Source organism: Melospiza melodia, chromosome 13, assembly GCF_035770615.1.
Source record: "Melospiza melodia melodia isolate bMelMel2 chromosome 13, bMelMel2.pri, whole genome shotgun sequence".
NCBI lineage: Eukaryota > Metazoa > Chordata > Aves > Passeriformes > Passerellidae > Melospiza > Melospiza melodia.
In genome coordinates, this window is record NC_086206.1 from 8215001 (window position 1) to 8237069 (window position 22069).

The following is a 22069-nucleotide window of genomic DNA, read 5'->3' on the forward strand; positions in this document are numbered from 1 at the left end:
CATTAGTAAGTGACTTTGGAAATATACATGAGACCAGAAATCTTACCTGTTATTACTTGGAGATTTTATTTCAGCAGTCATAGGCTAGTAACTTTAAAAATTGTACCAGGAAGCTCAATATTTTATAGAGATCTCCAATGAAATATTATCTGCTTTGCTATTTTATACACAGCAAGTTAATATGACATATAATACAATTAAAATGTTTCAGTCTGACTTCTGTTTTTTCTCGTACTTTCAAACGGGTGTGAATTAAGCAGAAGGCTTCATACAAGTTAAAATCTGCATATAAGTTAGAAGATTGTCAAAAGGTTAGTAATTTGTATTTCTGAATCTCTTTTTTAATCAGTCCAGTGGCCAGGTACAAGGACATAGCTAAGGAACTGACATGGCTGTCAGAAGGAGGGCAATCAGAGAGGGGAGCCAACATGCAGTTTATTAACTACAGCTCAAAGAAGGCATCCTTCCTCACCCTTTTAGGTGGAGCACAGGGCAGGATCTGCAAGAGAGACACCATGAATAGAAGAGGAGGAGAAAACCACCTTCCAAAACCTGGAGGGAGAGGCCCTGGAAGAGGCACAGCCATTGGTGGCTGCTCAGACCCTGCAGGGTGGGAAGGTGGCAGCTGAAAGGCTGGGAAACCTGCTGCCCTTGCAGGGGAGAAGGGTGAGCAGAGAATTAACCTCAAAGGCATTGCAGGAACCCAAACACAGATGTTCTGGCAAATAACAGCACGTCCCTGTGGACTGTAGGAAACAACCTGACAAGAGAATGCATAAACTACTTTACTGCCATGATTCCAAATAGAGCTATGAAGCTTTCAGTGCAGAGAGGGAAGAAGAAGTTATCATACCTGAAGAGGAGGGTGAGGAAGGATGAGGGCTGTCCTCCTGAGCACTCCCTGTCTGCGAGAGACCCCCACCTACTCCACTTTCTTCAGTAATGTTAGAGGACCCTGGTGTTGTCGACCTGCTGACAGACTGAGACTCTTGATCACTTCCAGACCCACGCCGCTCATCGAGACTACCTTGAATTATTTCATCTTCTCCTTTCCTGTCTCTTTTGTGGACCCTGGAGTGAACGACCACTTGGTGGTATGTTCTAAAAACCCTGCCGCAGTCCGGGCATTCAGTTGGCTTTTCTTTTATGTTTCCATGACTTTGTAAGTTGTAATCGAGTCCCTGGTTCATACCATGTGACAAAAAATCTCTACTGCCTTCTAAAGGGTCTAGTTTGCTTGGCAAGTCTCTCTGATTGCCCATTTTAGTGCTGTGAACCAAATCAGCAGGCATTTTCTGCTTAGAGCCATCTGCTCCTACTAACACATACTCCCGCTTCTCCTTATCAAACATAACTCCGGCATTTGCCAAAGTGTCTTCGTGGCTGCGCTGTATCTGCTGCTCTTTAGACAAAAAGCCATGTTCCATGGCCATTCCCCTTGCCATAAGCTGCCAGGCCTGATAGCTGTTTACTGGATCCATCTCTGCTGCTTTGGCGGCAGCTTGTAACCTTTCTATGCAGCTGGATTTCAGAGGAGGCACCAGATTGAGACAGCCCAATAAGGAATGTTTATCCCCCTCAGCAATGCCGTGGCCAATGCCAGAAATGGGGGAAAGGAGCTTGCCCAAGACTTCCTTCTCTTTCATGGGCATGTCTCCTTTGTTGTAGATCTGATTTTGTTCGCTCAACCTCGCCTTGTCAGGGGGAAGAAAGCCACTCTGCAAACATGACAGATATCTTGAATACAAGTTTGCATGAGCTTCCTGGGACATGCTGCTGATGGAGACAGGTACTTCAGGATCATTAGGAGATTTGTTCTTTACAGATAACTTATTCAGGTGAACTTTCATGTGGTTTTTAAGAAACCAAGGCTCTTTGAATCGCCTCCCGCAGATCTGACAGCAGTGTTCAAAGGAATCCTTGTGCTTTCTCATGTGGCCTTTGAGGAACCAGGCTTGGCTAAACACTTGGCCACACACCTCGCAGCGAAACTCATTGGTGGATTGCTCCCCATTCCCGTTGGAGCCCTGGCCCTGTGCTGACTCTGCAGTTATGTGAGCCTTCTCCACGTGGCTGATGAGCTCCTCCTCCTGCGAGGCAGCAAAGTCACACAGGGTGCACTTGTAAGGCTTGTGTAGGATCCTTATGTGCCTGTCCAGCTCTTCTCGCTTCTTAAACTTGCCTTTGCAAAACGTGCATCTGAACCCGGCTGTCTGAGCGACAACCTCTTCCTGGACACTGGCTGGCTTTGGAGAGGGAACAGGGTTTGAAATATCAGGTGTGTTGTGATTAGGTGGCACAGACAAGTTGCAGTTTGCGAGCGGCATGGGCTGGGTGTGCTGCTGTGTTTTCACATCGGGCCGTGGCTGCAGGAGGCTGCTCTTCATCTGCTTGTCCCGAAGAATCGCTCTCTCCTCCAGCTCATGCAAAAGTCTGTTCTCTTCTCGGACCCTTCCACGACCTTTGCCAAGGTTCCCAAGCTTGTGAGTACGCAGGTGTATCTTCAGGTTGCCTTTCTGAGCTGCCCTGTGGTCACAGTAGGGGCACTTGAAGGGTTTCTCTCCGGTGTGGGTTCTCATGTGCAGCGAGAGGATGCTGTTGAAGCGGAAGCGTTTCCCGCACAGGGGACAGGGGTACTTCCTGTTCTTCCTGGCATCATCCTCGATGTCGCTCATCTGAGACATGATCCCCAGGTTCTGCCCATTGAGGAACTGCTGCAGATCCACACGCCCGTTCAAGCTGGTGTCCACCTCTCTGTTGAGCTGGTTCGCCAGCAGGGCCATCTGGCTGCTGATGGGCTGGTTTGCTATGGACATGTGACTTTTGTCTTCTAGTGGCACTGACGCCTTCTCCTCGGGATTCTGCCTGCTCTGGAGCTCTGGGAAGGCATGACTGAGCTGGGAAGTGATCTGGTGCAGCTTCTGACTCATTGAATATTGCCCATTGAGTATGGTGCTGTTGAGATGGGCGTCAGCTTCTGGCACAGCTGAAGAAACACCAAGGCACAAACTAGCTTCCTCCATCTCTGAAAATCAGAAGATATTTTAGATTCAGACTGTGAAAGAGCTACAAGCATTGAATCACTGCCGTACAATTTGCATTTTATGTTTTACCTACTCATAATAATGCAAAGGAATTAGTGTAAAAACAATTAAAAGTGTATTAAGTGCCAACTGTGCTAGACAGTTTTGATCATACATGTACTCATTCTGCATGTGTACCAAAAAATATTCATTACTATTTTAAAATATGCGACAATTTCAAAATCTAATTATTACAGAAGGGGCAAAGGCATTTACCACCTCCCTTGTCCTTCTTGTGAAAATGCACCTGTCTGCATTTCTAAATCTATAAAAAAAGAAATCTTATGCATCTCTCCCATTTTCATTTAAAAAGCCAGCAAAAAAACCCCAAAATAGAAATCCATTTGTAACTTTCAGTTCCATTAAGCATATTCAATATATTACACATTCTACAATGAGAAAGATAGTTTTATGATTTGACAAAAAACCGATGGTATGATATTTACTGGTGTACAATAAAACAAGATAATGTTTTGGGAAAAAATAAAGGACAAGCTTTAGAACAATAAAAGGGATTTTGCTTTAGTCAACAAAAAGTGCAGTAATATCTCATTAAGCTGATTAGTATGCTGCTTAGAAACAGTACTAGGTGCTGTAACACATGATTATAATCATAAAAATCCTTCAGTGTTTGCAAGTAAGCATTAACGAGGTATATTAAATTTTAAGGAGACTGCGACTAGCAGCTTTGTAAACCTCTGAGATTAAGATTTAACCCTTCTGTTACAAAACATTGTTATTTTGTCATTTTGAAACTGAGCCCATCAAAAGGCACATAAATTATCTTCTGCCAAGTCTTTTAATTCATAGTTGAGAACCTTCAGATTTCTGTTCCTAGGAAAACTTGCCAGATTACAGAAGGAATATCTCTGGAAGTCTTTCGATGGGTGATACATGTGATTTAAGACGCTTTGATTTGTTTTAAAGAGCTCTCTTATGGAACTAGATAAAACCAATTAAAATCTGGGAAAGGTGTTGTGGAAAGCCTCAACAAGTTTAAGAATTCTAATAACTTTCCTAATACACAGTAATGACTACAAATTGTAGCTGCACTATGTATATTGCAGGAAATTAGAATTCAGAGCTGTTTGTTAAACACAAGTGCTCTGTTCTGGTCTGCATAATTGTCCACAATAATCCATCCTTGCCACTTCTCTACTCTATACAGATATAACCTATCTATAAAATTCTGTTAAAAATATAAAGTTTCTCATAACTAATTCATAAACTATATGATGCTATAAGATTATATTAGACTACAATTAAGATTTTTGTTGTTCAGTGGCGTGATTTGACACTTTATTCACTCTCAAAACCACTGAATCCTATAGGTTCTTAAAAATTTAATTTGGTCACCCCTCTCTTTGGCTTTAGCCAAAAGCATTTTTTCCCTGTGTCTTCCACAAAGGCTCCAGGCACAGCCTGGGTGGACTCCACTCCTCACACAGCTACACAGTGGCCACTTGATAGACAATTCAAGGTCCAGATCTGGCACACACTTAAAATGCATGTAATTGTGCTCGTGGGAGCAGTCCAGTAGACTTCAAAGGGTGACTCTTGAAAGCAAAGTTCCACACATGATTAAGTATTTGCAGGATCAGGGCCTAAAAACAAAGTATGGGAGGTCTTTGAGGGGAGACCTCTTTGCTCCTGGCAGATGACTGAGGTTGTGACACAATGCAGATCTTGTAAGTACAGGAAAGAGTTATATTCACGTGTATTAAAAAAGAACAAGAGCTACCTAATATTGCCCATAGACATAACAGATCTTTTTCAAAATTTAACAGTCTGATTTGGGTCACATATTGGGGGCCCATTATTTGCCTGCTGTCAATGTTGTTATTCATAAAAATATAAAGAAGTTAAGTCTATAAAAGAAATCCACTTAAATTTAGCTTGCAGCGCCTGTTTTCCAAAAGTAGAGAGTAGGAGAACATAATTAAGCCAGGTGTTCACCCAAGGCCATGTAGCAAACAAGGAAAATTCTTAATTTCCATTCAAGTTTTCTGTGCAGTAGACCACAATCATTCAAAATGTGGGTACACACAAACCACTTTTTTTTTTTTTAATTTTTGAAAGTTTTCTTAACTTTTGGAACAAACCAAATTTATGTTCAAAAGGATTAATTAAACAACTGAATACTTGTGGTCCTTAGGTCTGCCATTGCCTGAAGTTAACCGAGATTTTAAATATCTGCCTATGTGCTTCTTAAAAAAATAACAAATACTCTCACAAATAACAACACAAGAGAAACCCCAAAACCTGAATCTACTTTTTGTCTGGATTCCACATACCCAGGAGTGTTATTTCTCCCCACCATGCTTAAACAAGGCATGCTGGCAAACAAGAATGTGACAATTCCAGAAATGCATAGCATGTGCTGACGCACACAAACATTGAAGAATGTTTAGAAAGGTCTTTGTGAATTGTCATTATTCCATAACAGCTTCAAAACTACAGTCTAATTTTTTTTTTTTTTTAGTTGATCTCAATAGGACCTGGTGCTTTTACATGCTCAGAGAGGTTTGGGTAGTTAATTTTAGCATTTTATGCTCTATCGAGGTTTGGAAATGCTGACAGATCCCAGTGGAATTTATTAATTCTGATGTTTAACCCTAAGCATCAGTTCAAATGTATGGTTATTTGGATTGGGGAGGGGAGTTGTGGTTGAGGTTTTAGTTATTCTGTGCTTCTTTTTCAAATATAACTTTAATAAAGTAACAGCAGTGGTAGCTGGAACATGGCAAGTTTTCCAATTTTTCCTTTTTGCTATTTTCTGTCTTCCAAAATCATACGAAATATTTAATGTAGAATATTGAGAGAGCAAGAAAAAAATCGTTTAGAGGAATACCAAATCCATAATTTCTCATTTAAAGACTAATAATTTTGGATTAAGTCGGGGGAGCCTAACCCCCCAACATGGATCTTTAGGCATGGCAAATGTTTTACATTTTTTATTAAATATGCAGAAAGGTCAGCAAAGCCTCTGCTTAGTGAGCAACAACCAGCTCTGAATGCCACCCACTCTGATCAGCAGTGCAGTTCCTGGGGTCCAGCCACCACCATCTCAAGATGTATTCTTCACTTAAACTGCATTTCCCTCTCGTCTGCCCCTGCTTCTTGCAGGCCTGCTCCTCCCTCTGGCTCTGAACTGTCTCCTCTTTTCCTCACTCCAACCTGGTTTCATTGCAAAGCATAACCATGGCACTGAAAGTACTGCCCTGTGAATTTCTCCTCCTGCCATGCCCAGTTTCAGCTTTTCTGAACACAGGGACCCTTGCTACTGTTCAGCTTTCACAGAAACCACTCCTGGTATCCCTTAGCCCTTTCACAGCAAAACCTACCAAAATCTCATCTTGTACCCACATGCAAGACAGAAACAAAACACAGCCTCATCCATCATTCCACTATGAATTAGATAACTCAATCTAATTTTCCTAATTTCTCTAAAAAAAAAAAAAAAAAGAATTAGCAATTTCATTCTCTCCCTCTTTATCCATCATCCCTGTCTAGATCTGTGGCCAGAGAGGGTTACCCCAGGTGGAGCAAGGGGCTTTCATTCCCCACTGAGGCCCCTGCAGTTCATGGTACTCACCTTGGTATCAAGGTATACAAAAATAAAAAATCTGGAAAAGTCCATTAATAAGTGCTACTTTGATGCTCCATGACAGGGAAAACCTCTAGCTTTCAATTGTTAAATATATAGTCTATCACATTATTTTCATGATCCTGGTCTCTCATATAAGGAAGGCACAGAATGTTTTGCCATCTCTCGTGCTGGGAACAGAAGCACAATGTTCTCTGTAGTTAACAAATGTTTACAAAATGAACTGCAAATCAAATTTGAGATTGTTAAAGAATTCAAAATATATTTGTTGAAGTTTATTTAGTAAATTTCTGACCTTTAATTGTCTCAAATGTTGGGTAAAGACAGTGTCTCTCAAGACAAGGCACTGCACCGGAGCATGTTGGGATCAGCAGTCACGGGCTGCCCTTTCCAACCTAAAGAAACCCTCAGCTCTTGCCCAGGTGAGTTGCTGTGGCCAAAAAGCCCCAAACCAGCCCCGCTGCAGACACAGGCTACACCCAGCTGGGTTCTCTCTGCACTGGGCAGGGCAGCAGCACCTCTGGGAGGCAGCACACCGACCATCCAAGGCCATCTGGCCACAAACCGTGCCCAGCGTGCAGGATCCTGTTCCTCTGAGGAGGAGCTCAGCTTATGAAACTCACTGTGGGATACAGATACTATAAAATACTCTCTCTCATCTCCTACATAAAGGTACAGTGAGACATTCAAGTCCCTTTGATGATACTAATAGTTATTTTGATTTCGCTCACATTTTTGCCCTCAAGACTATTTCCTGTGATATCAATAGCGAAAGTTCTGGCTTTAGCCATTTCAATTGAACACACAGATTTTATTTAACTATTTGAAATGGATTACTGGAATTTAAAACCAATTATGACACCAGAAATGCCTGTCATCACAACTACATTAATGTAATACGAGAAGCTGAGCTTCCTCTTGCTGGAAACAGAGAAAAAAAATATGGCAAGCAGGATGAGAGAATTTAAAGATAAATCTATGCCTGGGCACACATGTAAACATATGCAGGCACATGAATATCTGTATACAGACACATATGTGCAGACACACACCTGTTATCTTTGTAAACAGATGGACCAAATTCAGCTCTTATTTACACCTGTTCATTCCTGCTGGACACACACACTCTGAAGCTCTCCCCTCTTCAGTGCTGTAGAGAAAACAGTCATTTTAAAGCCACTGTTGTGCTGTTATTATAGCTTAGATTAGGTTAGTTAAAAGATTTACAGTTCAGTAAGCAAAGTAATGCTTTACAAGCTCACGTGTTTAAACGACAAGCTCGCTCTGGCCCTGATCCTCTGAGCAGTTAGAGCTACACACACTGTTACTTATGCTTTCAGAATATAGACCTGGTATTTATCTTTCCAGCTAGAAAAATTCACATACATCTACATTATCTTGTGGTCCACTGGCAAATTCTAAATACTCCAATACAGACTGCTTCAGTTCTTAGCAACTCGTAAACAGGTATTGCTGAGATCAGAATATATATTGAATTTTTATTAAATATTGTTCTTATTGTTGCAGCAGAAACAGTTGAACTAAAGCTGTTATAAGCATAATACACTCCTGTTAAGAAATACAGAACACCAGACTACTGAACCCTTTCAGGGTCATTAAACAGCTGTAAACATTATTACAAAAATAAACCAGAGATTTCATGCTTACATTTTAGCCCAGAGCTTGGTGTGCTGAGCAAGTACATTTTTTTCATCTCTTACAATCAACGCTGGTGACATTTGGGCATCCAAACAAATTACATCACAAATATTACTGAGGTGGGTAGGATACTGAGCAGTTTATTTGCCAGATGATTAATATATAAACAGTAGGGCAGGATAAATGACCTACTCTTCTTTGACTGATTTGTAGGCAATACTAAGAGACATAGATGTAAATAGTTGGATTTTAACAAAAACATGTGTGCACGGAAGGGGAGGGGAGAGATCAGCTGTATTTAATGCCACCAGGACAGCATTATCCAGTCTGATAAAATGAAATAAACATTAGGCCAGATTCTATTCTCATTTTACTTATGTAAAATAGAGTAATTGCAACGACTTCATAGGAGTTTTTGTTAAGTAGGTGTCCTATTCCTTGGGGTATAATATAATTATATCAGGAAAATATATGGTTTCTGGAATATAACAGGATGTCTTTAAAAAAAGAAAGTTGGCCTACAGGTAATGTGCCCTATCTATTTGTTTTTATTTAAACATTATTAAGGCCAGCTTGGTAATTGGCTATCACCATTAGTGACATTAGCACATTTAGGCTTTGTGGGCATTGCAGAGCACGTGTAACTCGCAGCTCCTGTTGGAGAGAGCTGGTTTGGAGCAGGAGCAGAGCACAGCCTGCCCAGAGCTCTGGGGGAGCAGGGCTGCCCCATCCACATCCCCAAGAGACTCCAGGGCTGCCCCATCCCACACCCCAGGAGGATCCATCCCACACCTCAGGAGGCTCCAGGGCTGCCCCATCCACAGTCCAGGAGGCTCCATCCCACATCCCAGGAGATTCCAGAGCTGCCCCATCCCAGAAGGCTCCAGGGCTGCTCCATCCCACATCCCAGGAGGCTCCAGGGCTGCCCCATCCACAGTCCAGGAGGCTCCATCCCACATCCCAGGAGATTCCAGAGCTGCCCCATCCCAGAAGGCTCCAGGGCTGCTCCATCCCACATCCCAGGAGGCTCCAGGGCTGCCCCATCCACAGTCCAGGAGGTTCCAGAGCTGCCCCATCCCAGAAGGCTCCAGGGCTGCTCCATCCCACAGCCCAGGAGATTCCAGGGCTGCTCCATCCCACATCCCAGGAGATTCCAGGGCTGCCCCATCCCATACCCAAGGAGGCTCCAGGGCTGCCCCATCCCACAGCCCAGGAGGTTCTGTGGCAGCCCCATCCCACAGCCCAGGAGGCTCCATCCCACAGCCCCACTCCATCACCCATCCTCCAGCGCCGGCACCACGCAGGGGGCAGCCGGGAAGGCATTTGACAAAACTGTGGCTGCTTTGTAGCGCTGATATTTAAACAAGCTGCTTATTGATTCCAAAACAAAGTACTCCTTTAGTAACAACAGAGCCAACTCATTCCACAACAGTTTTTATGTCTTAAAGAAGGGTTAGCAGAGGGATTTTGAAGTTTCAAAAGTCATTAGCAGACAGAAAATGGTTTGCTGAGGCTGTACTGCCTTTGCTGTGGGCTGGGAAGAGAGTAGCTTTCTAAAATACCTGTTACATCTGCAGGATACTTTCTAGTTAGCACAGCCTTTGGGACTGATAACTGATCAGTGGAAGATAAATCACCAGAGCAGTCTTTGGTTGGTAGCACCCATGGAGTGGAGGACTGTGAACCGTTTGTGATCACAATCTAGGAAGATGAGCACAGAGGAGAGGAGAGGTCATTTATAAATCTCACTCACAGATTAGAATAGAAAGATTAGAAGAATGCAGACAAGCTGTTTGATTTATTGCTACTTTGCATGTGACTTAGCAAAATCTGTTTTCCTCCTTATTTATTCTATTTCACTTGCATATACTTAAGAAGTCAGATCCAAAGAGGAGAAGGATAAATAATTGCTCCTGAAAGTTCAGTAGATTAAAAAATAAAAAAAAAATCATGATTTTTTTTCCAGGCACTGGTTGCATCTGGGATCATTATTTCTTAGCTTATAAACATTGATTCTCATTTTACTTTTTTTTTCCTAGTGATCTTTTGATGGCAAAAGTAAAGAAAAGAGTGATACCAAAATTCATATTGGAGCCTTATTTGAGGAATGCTTCATTAAACTAAAGCTTCTGTTACTTTAGAAACAGCATTTTTTAAAGTAAATTTGTTATTTTCATGTAATTTGGAATGTATACAACTGATTAAACCCTCTCCAATTTGATCAATTTCCTGTAGCTCCTATCTGATCATTCACTTTAATTAATCTAACTGGCATCCACATCAGATTGAAGAAACCTTAAAATTAAGCTTTTAATGAACCACTTTACCATCACAGAGTACAAATAAAATAATAATATGCCTGGAAGACTCTACAAAGCATATTTATTATTTCATTTTTTTGTCATTTTTACAGCATGGAAAGGGCTCTGAATCTCCCATTCTCATCTGAGGACACTGCACTGCTCTGGAAGTCTGCAATGCTCTAACCCATTATATAACATTAAAAGATACATAATGTTGACCCTATTAATCCTGCATTCCTCACACAGGAAAGTTCCAAATAAAAGGCCAAGCATTTCAGCTGGGTGAGGACAGGAGGATCAGGCCCCCTGAACCAATTACAAAGAGATCAATAGAGAAGAGTTAAGACCACAGAACTCAAAGCACAGTTTGAAACAACTTAAATCCAAAACTGTAATGATGGGTTGATGATTTTTTTTTCATTTCACAAAGGCTTAGACTTAGATTTTGTGCACAGCTAAATATAATGTCAAATGCACATATGTCCCAGAGATCAAAGTATGATTGACTGTGAAATATTCATATGTGATAGCCCAGCGAGATTTTGTTCGCAAGGGCACCTGTCAGAAGCATAAGCTTGGATACAAATCATCAAATAAGTATGTGAAATCATTACTAAAACCCAGGCATGCAATCAGATAGTTAGTTGTCTGAAACTGCTGGACTGTAGCCAGCACAGTGGCTCAACAGACTAATGCTTTGGTCTTTGCAGATCCTCAGGGGCCTGGTTCAGTTCCTCCTGCTACTGGTCAGGTCAGCTGTCTGTACCTAGTGTTGACTTTCCTGGCACTTAATGCTAGGAGCAAAGCAAAAAAACCCGAGTCCATAAGTTGCCTTTGACCCGAGCCACAGAAACATCTGCTGGTTGAGTCACAAAGTGCTTGTTGGCCAAGTTTAACAGGATCCGAGCCTGCTGCGGATCAGCTCTCTCAGCAGTAGGTGTCACTGCAATAAATAGATGGATTTCAAGGGACAAAGACACTCATTGCCCGGGAAAACACATAAACAGAACATCCCTGAATAGAGAGACTTTTGAAAAGTATGTGGTCCAGTTGGACTTTTCCTTTAACTTTATGCAAAATGTTGGGAATCTGGTTTAGGGAGGAATTAAATTGCACGAGTGGGATTGCCAACAACAACAGCACCGTAATTTTGTCCTTTAGTCCTGTGTCACAGAGATCCTTTAATTTACATTAATCACCTCCCTGCAATCCCAGGTCTATTAGGTAAAGACTGTTACAGTTAAACCTTTTTAAAAAAAAAGCTCTCTAACAAATTAAGTCATTTGCTCTAGTGGAACAAAAGACCTAGTTATATGGAAAGACACTGCACACTCAACTGTGGTTGTAGGACTGAAAGACCCCAAGGTTAGCCTATTTTTTGTCAAATTAGACAGCCTATACCAACCCTATCTGCATACAGAACAAGGAGAGAGAGAATACTTATAACAGCTTGGGAGGTGGGGGGATGATGTCTCAAGTATAGATTTAATTAATAGAATGCATATTTTGAAGAAGCAGTAACCAATTTATATTTGAAACAGAAATATTTGGTATGCCAAGTAATATCACAGAGATGTCAGCCAAGTCTACACCATATTTGGTTTCATTATCACAAAATGGTTTGTAGGATAATTAAGGATGCTCCAAATTGCATGCTATTGAGTTAGACTGTAGACAAAACAATGCATCACTAAGCATATGGGCTACCTGTGATGACATCAAGACAGAAACTACGTGCCTAAGAGAATGTTTTTAGAAAAAGGAAAGATTAATATATTAAATCTTGTGTAACCTGTTGCACATGAAAGAGAACATATGTGATAATACATACCCCTAAAGTACATATATAATACAACTGCATTTATTTTCCTCCCAATAATTCTAAATGGGGAACAAAAGAGAGGAAGAAATATAGAGAGAATGAAAAGATCAATTGCTGCATTCTTCAAGGTCAGTATATTTAGGAAAAAAACAATATTAAAAATAAAAAGTCACCCCCATGAAAAGCATAAAGGACCACACTACAGATGTGGAAAGAGCTCCTCGTTTCCCCCCAGCAGCTCCTGCCCCAGCATTCCCTAAAGGCCTCCAGCACATGGAACCCCAAAGCACACTGTGATCAATTCAATCAGAGAGGAGAGGAACACCTTTGCTAAATGTTTCTTTGCTGGGTACAGAAACACCCAACATCTTAATACAATGGAAGTGGAAACAGGTAGAAATTCAGAACTTGCCCAATTTCTGTCCTCCCAAAGAGCATAAAGGGACCAAGGTTTTTTCAGAATTTCAGCACTGCAGAAATAAGTATCCCAAACTGATCATTTCCACATCTCATTTAGGAAAAAGCTTGCCATGTATCTTGACTTAAATAGATGGCTCATCCTCTGTAAAGAAGCCAGGGACAGCATCCAGAACTCTTGACTCCCATTGCTTAGTCCAGTATGCCAGATAGCTTTCCTTTATCAAACATAATTGACTGCTGAATAGACAGTTTTTTAACTCATGGCAAACCTGTCAGCATAAATTTTTTTATTTGTTTAAAATGCTAGATTGTTTTGCTTTGTTTTTTAATAACAGAGATTCTTGGCTGTTAATACTTTCTATCTCCAAATTCTATCTTCTTTCTTCCCTCAATCCAACTGATTCTTCTTCTCCCTATAACACATAGACTTGGTGACAAAAAATACCACACAAAATTTAGATGGTTGTAGTGATTCTTAGATGCAAGTGGCTTTCATGAGTTATTACTCATCATATTAGTTTAATACTAATTTCCAGGGGGAAAAAGGAAAAAAAGAATAAAGCTGAGAAAGCCTTAAAGTTTGAGTGAAATGAGATGGAGTAAAAGATGCAGTTGAAATAGGCAGGGACACTAGAAGCAGGTTAATGCTGGAAAATAGAGCAAACATTTCACAGAATACCCCTTGTGTTTGTGGTCTCCCAAAAAGCAGAAAGAAAAAACTCATTAAAGAATTAAGTGGAAAAGATAGATGAGGAAATATCACACAGACTAAGGCATGAAAAAATGTACCTAATTAATACCAAGTAAAATGAAGCAGAAGAGAACACAAATCCCCTTTATTGCATTGGTGTTCTGTTCTGCCCATATTCTTGCTGATACACCACTGCTTCTGCCATTTAACTTTATCAATTGATCACTGTCATGAGCACAAGAGCAGAGCTGGGAACTCTAAGGCCAACGTGGACCTTCTGAGCTGTTTTCCCACTGATACAAGTGGCTTGGGCTTACCAGGGTGTGGTTAGCAGTCTCTGTGCTGCTCAGACACCCACCCCGAGGAATTTCCAGAAAACAACCTCTTTATCCTATGTCCTTTTAGAGGAGCAAAAAGAAATACACCACACTGCTCTTTCAGACGGAGGAAGACAACCCCAAACAGGAGCATCTATACCAAAAGTAACGGACTCAGGGTATTTCCCTGTATTTTCCCAGCTGATTTTAAATCCTCTCTACCTGTTGCAGTGAGATTATTCTGCCTTTTCCTCTGAATGGTGGTACCAAATAGTTGTCACAGTTTTGCAGTTAAGCCAAGGGAATAACAATGGTGTCACACCAGTGAGCACAAGAAAAGGTCCCATCTTTGCAGTGCTCTTGGCTTTGCGAAGATGGGACCTTTTGTGCAGCCCCTGAAGGGAATAGAGAATCTCCTCCCTTTGCCCTGAGGGATCAGGTACAGGAAAGGGAACCCCCTCTCTCTCCATAGAAGCAGAGATGTGAGCACTGACTGTAGTGAAACAGGACTCATCTTTAAGTGCAATGGCCCTCAAGACCCAACAAGCTGGGCACCAACCGCTGCTTAGGCACCCCTGTTTCATGTGGGCACAGTAGCTTTGATCATTAACAGAAAGGCACTGAAAACCTGGCAGACACATGGCAGATAGATGAAGGAGGGGAGAAGGAATACTGTAAAAATATAATAACATTCTAAAGCTACCTGCAGGATAAAAATCCTTGAAATAATTTTGATGTTAATTGCAACACTGCAGGCCCTTGGCTGAAAAGACAGCCTCTCATGGTGATAGGTGAGTGGTAACAAAGCTGACAAAGAAAGTCTGATAAATGCAATCCCAGGATGACAGACCCTGGCAAGTTCAATTACGGTTGCAAAGTCAGGTGGGAGATGGACTCTGCTGACTGTAATATATCCTTAGCAGCCAGCTCTGGCCACAAACAGCTCTGACCAAACTCCTTTGAGTGACTGACAGCATCCCAGGAGCCTCCAGCCCCACAGTGAGCTGAGAGCAGCTACAGTTGTTATCAGAAGGACCAGGGACTAACAGGGACTGCTTCACTGCAAGATTTCAACACAACACACACAAAAACACCACAAACTCTCACTGAAACTATTCCAAGCCTCTTGAAAAGCCTGTGCAAATGAGCAGTTTGTGTTCACTTTCTCCAGTGTAAAGCTTCACTCAATGTTAATTCACACTCTGCAAACCAGTGTGAATGCAGGTGATTGCAGCAAAACACAAAGCCAGACAAAAGTGGGGAGAAAGGTTTGGTGGCTCAGGTTCAAGCCCCTGGCCATGGGAGGCAGTGACTGGGCTCCCGCTACTTACAACAGGAGCATCAGAGAGATTCTCTTCCTACAGGACCGAATCCCAAATCTCCAGAGCTGAGAGCAGTCAGGCGTTCCCACACAAAATCCCTGTTTGGGCATTGCTCCTGTTGCCCAAGCAGAAACTCATTTTTCTGAATTCCAGCCCCTTGCACCTGTACTTATGAATATGGAGATCATTATATCTCTTTCTAATTAAAAGGATTTTCATCTCCTTAGTTTTATACTTCAGAATAGGCTAACTATTCTTATTTGATGTGAGAAAGAAAGATGTATAGAGCAAATTGTGGCTCGTCATACTTCAGTGCAAAATTATCTGAGAATTTAAGTCAAGTTTAATCAAAGTATTTGGCTTCCTTGCAGCTTTATTTTTTCTAATTTTTTAAGTAACGAAAAGAGAAGTCTTTTCCCAATTTTTTGTTGAATTTTATTTTCTGACTGACTATTTTAGAAAAAAGCCAAACTCACAGTGTTATTAAACAACTTCTTTGTTCTCTGTGTTTTTCAAAAATATTGAAAAATGACAATAGTATAAAAATTATACTGTAAAAAGTGTAAGCACTGTGAATGAGCAGAGTTATTCATTTATATCCCTAGCTTATGAAATGCCCGTATCACGTATCCTTTATCCAACAGCAGACTCTTTTAGCTTCAATCAGCAGAGCTAACAATATGTTATTGATATGATTTCAGGAAGCTGTCAGCAGGCAGCTTTGCTTTCAGCTCCTCAGCTCTGGTGAGCACACAGAACTGTACCTGCGCCTCTCCCGCAGGAGAGCTGGCAGCGAGGTGCACATTCCTGTCAGCTGTCACTGCAGAATAAAGAGAAACCTAAACAGGTCTTCCTCACTCCCCACAGTCCTTACACAGAGAGAACACGCTGCTGCTTCACTGGGAATGCTCAGCAGCCCCACAAGCCCTGGGGTGCTGAGGGGGGATCACTGTCCCTGCAAAGAGCTGGGCAAGGAGCAGCAGGGCAGGTCACCCGAGGGCTTTCACCCTCTTGCCCCAAGCACACCTCCTCCCCAGCTGGCCTTTCATAAGTGTCCACCTTCCTCCTGTGCCCTCCAATTCTGCCCAGCACAGAATGAGTAGGAAGAGGAGTGAGCAGGGGGTAACCAGGTGCTCACCTCTGCAGGCAGCAGAGGGGTGAAATGGTGCCTGAAGCTTTGCACGCCCCGAGCCAGGTGTCCAGGAGCTGTCAGAGCCTGACTCCTGCACAGGGAGGTACAGGAGGGGTAAATGTGGGTGCAAATCAGGACCCCGGGTGTCCTGGTGCCCCTGCTCCTCTGGGCTCCCTCCAGAAAAGAGTGCAATCTAAATGAGAAGTGAGGCTCTTCTGTAAAGATGCAAACTTCTTCATTTTTAACCACTTCTCCTTGAAGTGGTCCAATATTTTATAGATTATAATTATGTGCTACTGAAGAATAATCACATATGTCAGAAACCACAACAGGTAAGCTAAAAGTGCAGCTCTTTCCACTTTAGAAAACCAGTGGGTTTTAAAACTAGATTTCATATTGGCTTACAAGCTTTAATAACAAAAGAGAATTTTGTCCTATTAGATGTTGGTCATTTTTTTGTCTGACAAAGAGCAATAACAGGCTGCTGCAGGAGTTAGCACAGTTTTTGGTGAGGTTTTTTTCCTCCAAATGATCAGAGAAAGTACCGTACTTTCACGATGTGCCTCACTTGCTCTTAAAAGGGTAAAACAAAATATTCTCCTAGCTATTCTAAGCCTGCCATATAAGTATTATGCTGTTACAGATTTCAAAAGGTTAGCTTCAATGAACCTGACATCAGTATAACCCAAAATAACCCATTCAAGAGAAAAGTAAGAAATAATTGCTGTTTTCTCTTTTTTTTTCCTCAGCTATATTGCTATAATGATTTTGCATAACAGATTGAACAAAGTGCTGTTGTGACAGGTGGTAGAATTCAGCTAGTAAGCACAGAGACAGGGTTCAATTTAGTTTGTGAATCCTTTAATTGTTGTGCAGCTAATTAAAGAAGGTTCTTTACACTCGCAAGTGTTTACCGTTGCTAGTATGCATACATGAAAAATTAAATTGTGCCTTCAAGGGCTGAGAACTATAGAAAAATCATAGCTGATTCTGCAACATGCTTACCAGCTCAAAATAGCTGCTTTTCACAATTGGAATTTGTAAAACTTTTTGCTAAGCAAATATAGAGCTAATTAGAAGTGTTCGTTGGACCAATTAACATTTAAATAAATAAGCCATATTGCACATTTCACAGTCTTTATTTAATGATGCTTCTTAACTCTTTGGAAAGATTCCTTTAAGTACAAATAAGTTGTCATAAAAATGAAAGACAAAAATAACACCATAACAGTATATTCTATGCTTTTTTCTTTTTGCCTTGAAGTCTTCTCTAAAACTCTCTACCTGTTACTGAGAAAGGGGGGTACACAAATCTGGTTCCTTTTTTCATCTTGTCAAGTTACCTTTCCACCTTTTTGAATGCAAACAGAAAAACATATTTGATTACTATTTAAAGTGTTATGATAGCTCTGTTTGTTTTGCCCCATGGAACAGAATCTGTTTTAGACAAAAATTCTTACTTTTATCTCATAAAATGGCCATTCCAGCCCAAAAGAAGGGTGTTCTCAGAAGAGACTGCTCTTGGAGCAACAAAAACAGCAGTTTGAAAGTTGCATATACAAACAATGAAGCGACAGAAAAAACCTAAATCTGTTTCCAGGCCTGCTGTTTGCATTCCCACAGCAAATCCAGCTCTGTTGTTATACCTAACCCCAGGGCTGCAATTGCCTGTCTCTTCGGGGTCAAGTGATATTTTGCTTTCAAAACAACTGTCTTTTAATTTAACAGTCCCTTTCTATCAATAGGACTCCTTCAGCCTGCGCTGAACATACATTTTCTCTCTCCCTTTCAACCTCCAAACCCCTACCTGACACAAAGGTTACATTAAAAACAGAGGAAAGGCTTCTTTCTACTTTTTTCCAAGGTGCATTGCACTACCTTGCAATCACACTAAGAGCTAATGTGGAAGGACTCATTGTTGACCTTGGCTTCCAGCACAGAAAACCAAATTAACAAGGACCAATTAACATTCAAATAAATAAGGAAGATTAACAAAGAATACTCTGCATACCAAGAGGGTAAAATAAACTAGAGGAAGGAGTCCAGTATCTCCCTCAATCAGGAAGAGTGGAATTCTCCAGGAAGGACAGCAGCCCATCAGAGCATGGACGCACAGGCTGCTCTTTCCAAGGCCTGATGAGCTCCAGTGGGGATGAGGCCATGAGTGAAACAGGCAAAGCTCCAACTTTGGAAAGCCCTTGGGAAGATGTGCCAAGACCCCACAGTCCTGCATGATGCTCCTGCGAAAGGGAAGGTGCTCCCCACCTGTCTGGTCTCTGCTCTGCTCCTTTCTCCTGGGGCTGTTGGTGCTTTGAGCTCACAGCTGGCCAGCAGCAGCCCAAGGCAGACACTTCTTGCGTGGATTGTCAATATATGAGTTTTCTGATTCAATTTTTAGTGAGAAAGGTGTGTTTGGTTTTGGTTTTTTAGATTCAGTAAATTCTGGTTCAAGTCAAAGAGAAGAAGTGGCCAGAGAACATCCAGCAGCCCAAGAGGAAGGTATTTGGGCAGTCCATAGAGACTGAAAATTTTGTGGTTTAAAATTTACATTCCATTACACTCCACCTGAAGGCTCCAAGCTAAATTTTTGTGCTAATTAGATAGTTGTTCTGAGTACTGAGTTGCAAAATACACGTTATCAAGTTCTCAAAATGTCATGGTTCAGAGCAAACCTGTCTCTATACAACTTTAATTTCATATACTACTTTAACCTTTCTTTGGGGGCAGGTAGCTGAAGCTCTAACGTGGGTTGCAGGGACTCCCCGTGCCATGGAGGATCAGAAATGGATCAGAAAATGCTACAAAATGCTACACCAAGAAGGATGGAAAGTGGTTGGACCCTCTACCTTCATCATCCTCTGCCTCTTGCTCTTCCTGTGGGTAAATCTACAAAATTACTTTAAACTGGCAAAATTTCTCCACCATTCTGGGATATCATTACCCCAACAGAACAATTAAATTCCCCACTAACTAATCATCTGCAAAGCCTGTCTCCTAAAAGGAAACTCCTCCTACACAAAGGTTATGAATAATTCTCAGAAGGTTACAACATGATCTATCATTTTAAGTATTTGGATCTGGAGTACTGGTTCAGGCCTCTAACTGACAGCCACCTTTATGAATAGTTAAGAGTTCACAGAGATGATTATCATGTACTATTTAAATATGTATAAAGGACAAAGATAATAACAATACTTTGCACTTTAATAGAAGCTTCTGTCTGAAATTCTCAAAGGAGAGCTGAAGTCCTCACGAATGCACACTCACAGCCCCTCTGACCTGCACAGTTGGTCATTGCTATTATTCTCTGGAATCTGGTAGGCTGTTATTGTTAGATTTCTCAAAAATGATAATGTCTGCCTTAATTTATAAAGCAGTTGAAGCTTTACTAAATGAGTAACTCAAAGTGAATCACCATTGTGGGGATGTTGATCAGTGCCTTGTGCTGAGCAGAAAACAGCACGGAGCTCCACAGGATGCTCTGCAGATCCTTGGCCCCCATTCTGGTCAAGGAGGAGAATCCTCCTTGTTCCCAGGCTGAAATGCCACTGACTGATCAGCACACTGTCCATCTAGGAGAAAAGCATCTCCTGCTACTCTTCAGAAAAAAAGCGTTTCTGTAGCCTCAAAAATAATTTTAGATTTTTTTTTCCCCAATACTAAATCAAAAAGGGCAAAAGTGGGCTCCACTTGAAAGCCAAACTTTCTTGCATGAAGAACACTTTTCCTGCAGTTTGTTACAGATAGAGGAGGTTTTATATTTAAAAAATGTTTTAAATAATCCATTTCTAAATGCTCTGTGTTGATGAAGTCAACCTCTCCTGTCTTCCGATCAAGAGGCTAAAGCAAGTGACTCCCTCTACTATCCCATAAAATACAGAAGGAAGATTAAATCATGTTCAATTATATCTTTCATAGAAAATATGAAAAGAGCTACTAAATAGAAACAGAAGTGTGAAAAATAGAGTCCACAAATATCAGTACCAATCCTATGCAACTATAAATTCTGAAATGCTGCCAAAAAGTTGGTTGTGTTTGAAAACTGGACCTGGACAATTTGAACTTATGCAAATGGCATTTGCACAGCAGTGGAACCAAAGGTCCTCCTGACCTTAAGGGCATATTTACAGAAGAGTCAACTGATCCAGAATAATTCCACCAATGTATTAGGAAAACATGTCTTACTTCCAACATTACTAATATGTTTATTATACAACTTTGTTTCTTAAACAAGTACATTTCTTAACCAAATATGAAAAAGACAAAGGAAAAAAAGTCCCAAACTGCCCAAGTTTTTCTGCTTCCTTTTACAGTACCAGTTTTCCTTCAACATTTTTTAAAAATTCTCACAAGTGTCAAAGAACAAATTACTTTCAGATTTCTTGAAGAACTTGTAACAAATATAACAGTTACAGAGAGAGAGAGAAATTGGGGGAAATCTATTTCAATGTGATTGTTTTCAAATACCTAAACTAAGGGGGAATAAGCTGGTACCATGAAATCCCTCTGCAACAGGCAACTTCTCTTGGAACAAAATGCATTGAGGGAGAGAGCTGGATAAGCTTTTTCCACTGAACACTGTCCTGTAAGACTCAGGTTTTAAAGAAGAAAAGGGGAGTGAATACAATCTCAACATAATTTCCTTACCAGTACTATAGTCACTCTCAGCCTTTTGTGATTTTTTACTCATTTGTTTGGGTTTTTTTTAAATTTGGTTTGGAGTGGGTTTGCTTGTTTGTTTTTATTTAATTTTACATCAATTTTTCAAATCAGACTGATAAAGTTACTGAAATAACACCCCAAGCCTCTGGCTGCAGTGCTGCTGTCACAATGGAACTCTGATCTCACCCTGGCTCCTATAGCTAATAACAAGCAGCAAGAGACTGAGCTCCCTCAGCTCAAATAAAACCACCCAAAATCAAGTTAAATTCAGCATTCAGAAGATCAGAAAATTAGTTTACCACAACTTACCACAGAGTAACACGTTAGCCCAAGTTAACTGATTCACAGCAATTTTTAGTGTACATGCTCTTGGCAAATGTGATGTAAACTTAGTACAGCTTTCAGTGCAAGCCCAATGTCCCTGGTTTCATTGGGGCTGAAGTAGCACACTGCTCCTCGTGTGCTGGGAGGCAGGAACCACCACAGAGACAGCTACAGCAGCTGGCAGGGGTAACCTGGCTGTGGGATCAGTGCTTACTGCTCTGTCTTGGGCTCTTTTACCAGGGTTAAGAAAACCAGGTATTTCAAACTGCATTTCATTAAAACACCTGTGTTAAATTTTTCATGGGAAGTTATCAGACTTTTCTGAAGGGACTATTTGCAGTGGAAGTTCCAGCAAACATGCAAGAGGCTGGCAAAAGTACATAATAAAAATCACAAAGCACCAAAGTCCATGATAGGCAGAGATACCAAGACTTAAAACAGTGGGAGGTACAAATTTTGAAAATATACTTGATGGATCCAACACAAAACCAGCTTGCTGACAGACTTTACAATAAACCTCATGAGCTTTTGTCCAAACTCACACTGAATCAGTGACGAAGTTTTTATCCATATATGGATCTCAGGGTGAAACTTCAATCCACAGAGATCTGAAGCTTATTGTTTCAAATGACAGCCACATATACAGGAAAATATTTAATTTACCCATATCCTGCAGTTGTCAACAAAGAACACAAAAATCAAGGTGGACACCTACAGTTAAACCTTT

At 41.1% G+C, this 22069-nt stretch overlaps 1 protein-coding gene across 7 annotated transcripts in view; it reads right to left on the bottom strand.

Annotated features, from left to right (window-relative positions):
* ZNF536 (zinc finger protein 536) overlaps nt 1-22069 on the bottom strand; it is a 345080-nt gene that overhangs the window by 183595 nt on the left and 139416 nt on the right. For 5 of the 7 annotated variants that reach the window (XM_063167690.1, XM_063167689.1, XM_063167686.1 and 2 more), the window contains one exon: nt 854-3025. In XM_063167690.1, coding sequence (XP_063023760.1) covers nt 854-3023 — 2170 coding nt within the window. In that variant the 5' untranslated portion in view covers nt 3024-3025. Of the gene's footprint in view, nt 1-853; nt 3026-7742; nt 7841-9911; nt 10051-22069 lie in introns of all 7 variants that reach the window. The other 2 variants (XM_063167687.1, XM_063167688.1) reach the window with 2 other exon arrangements.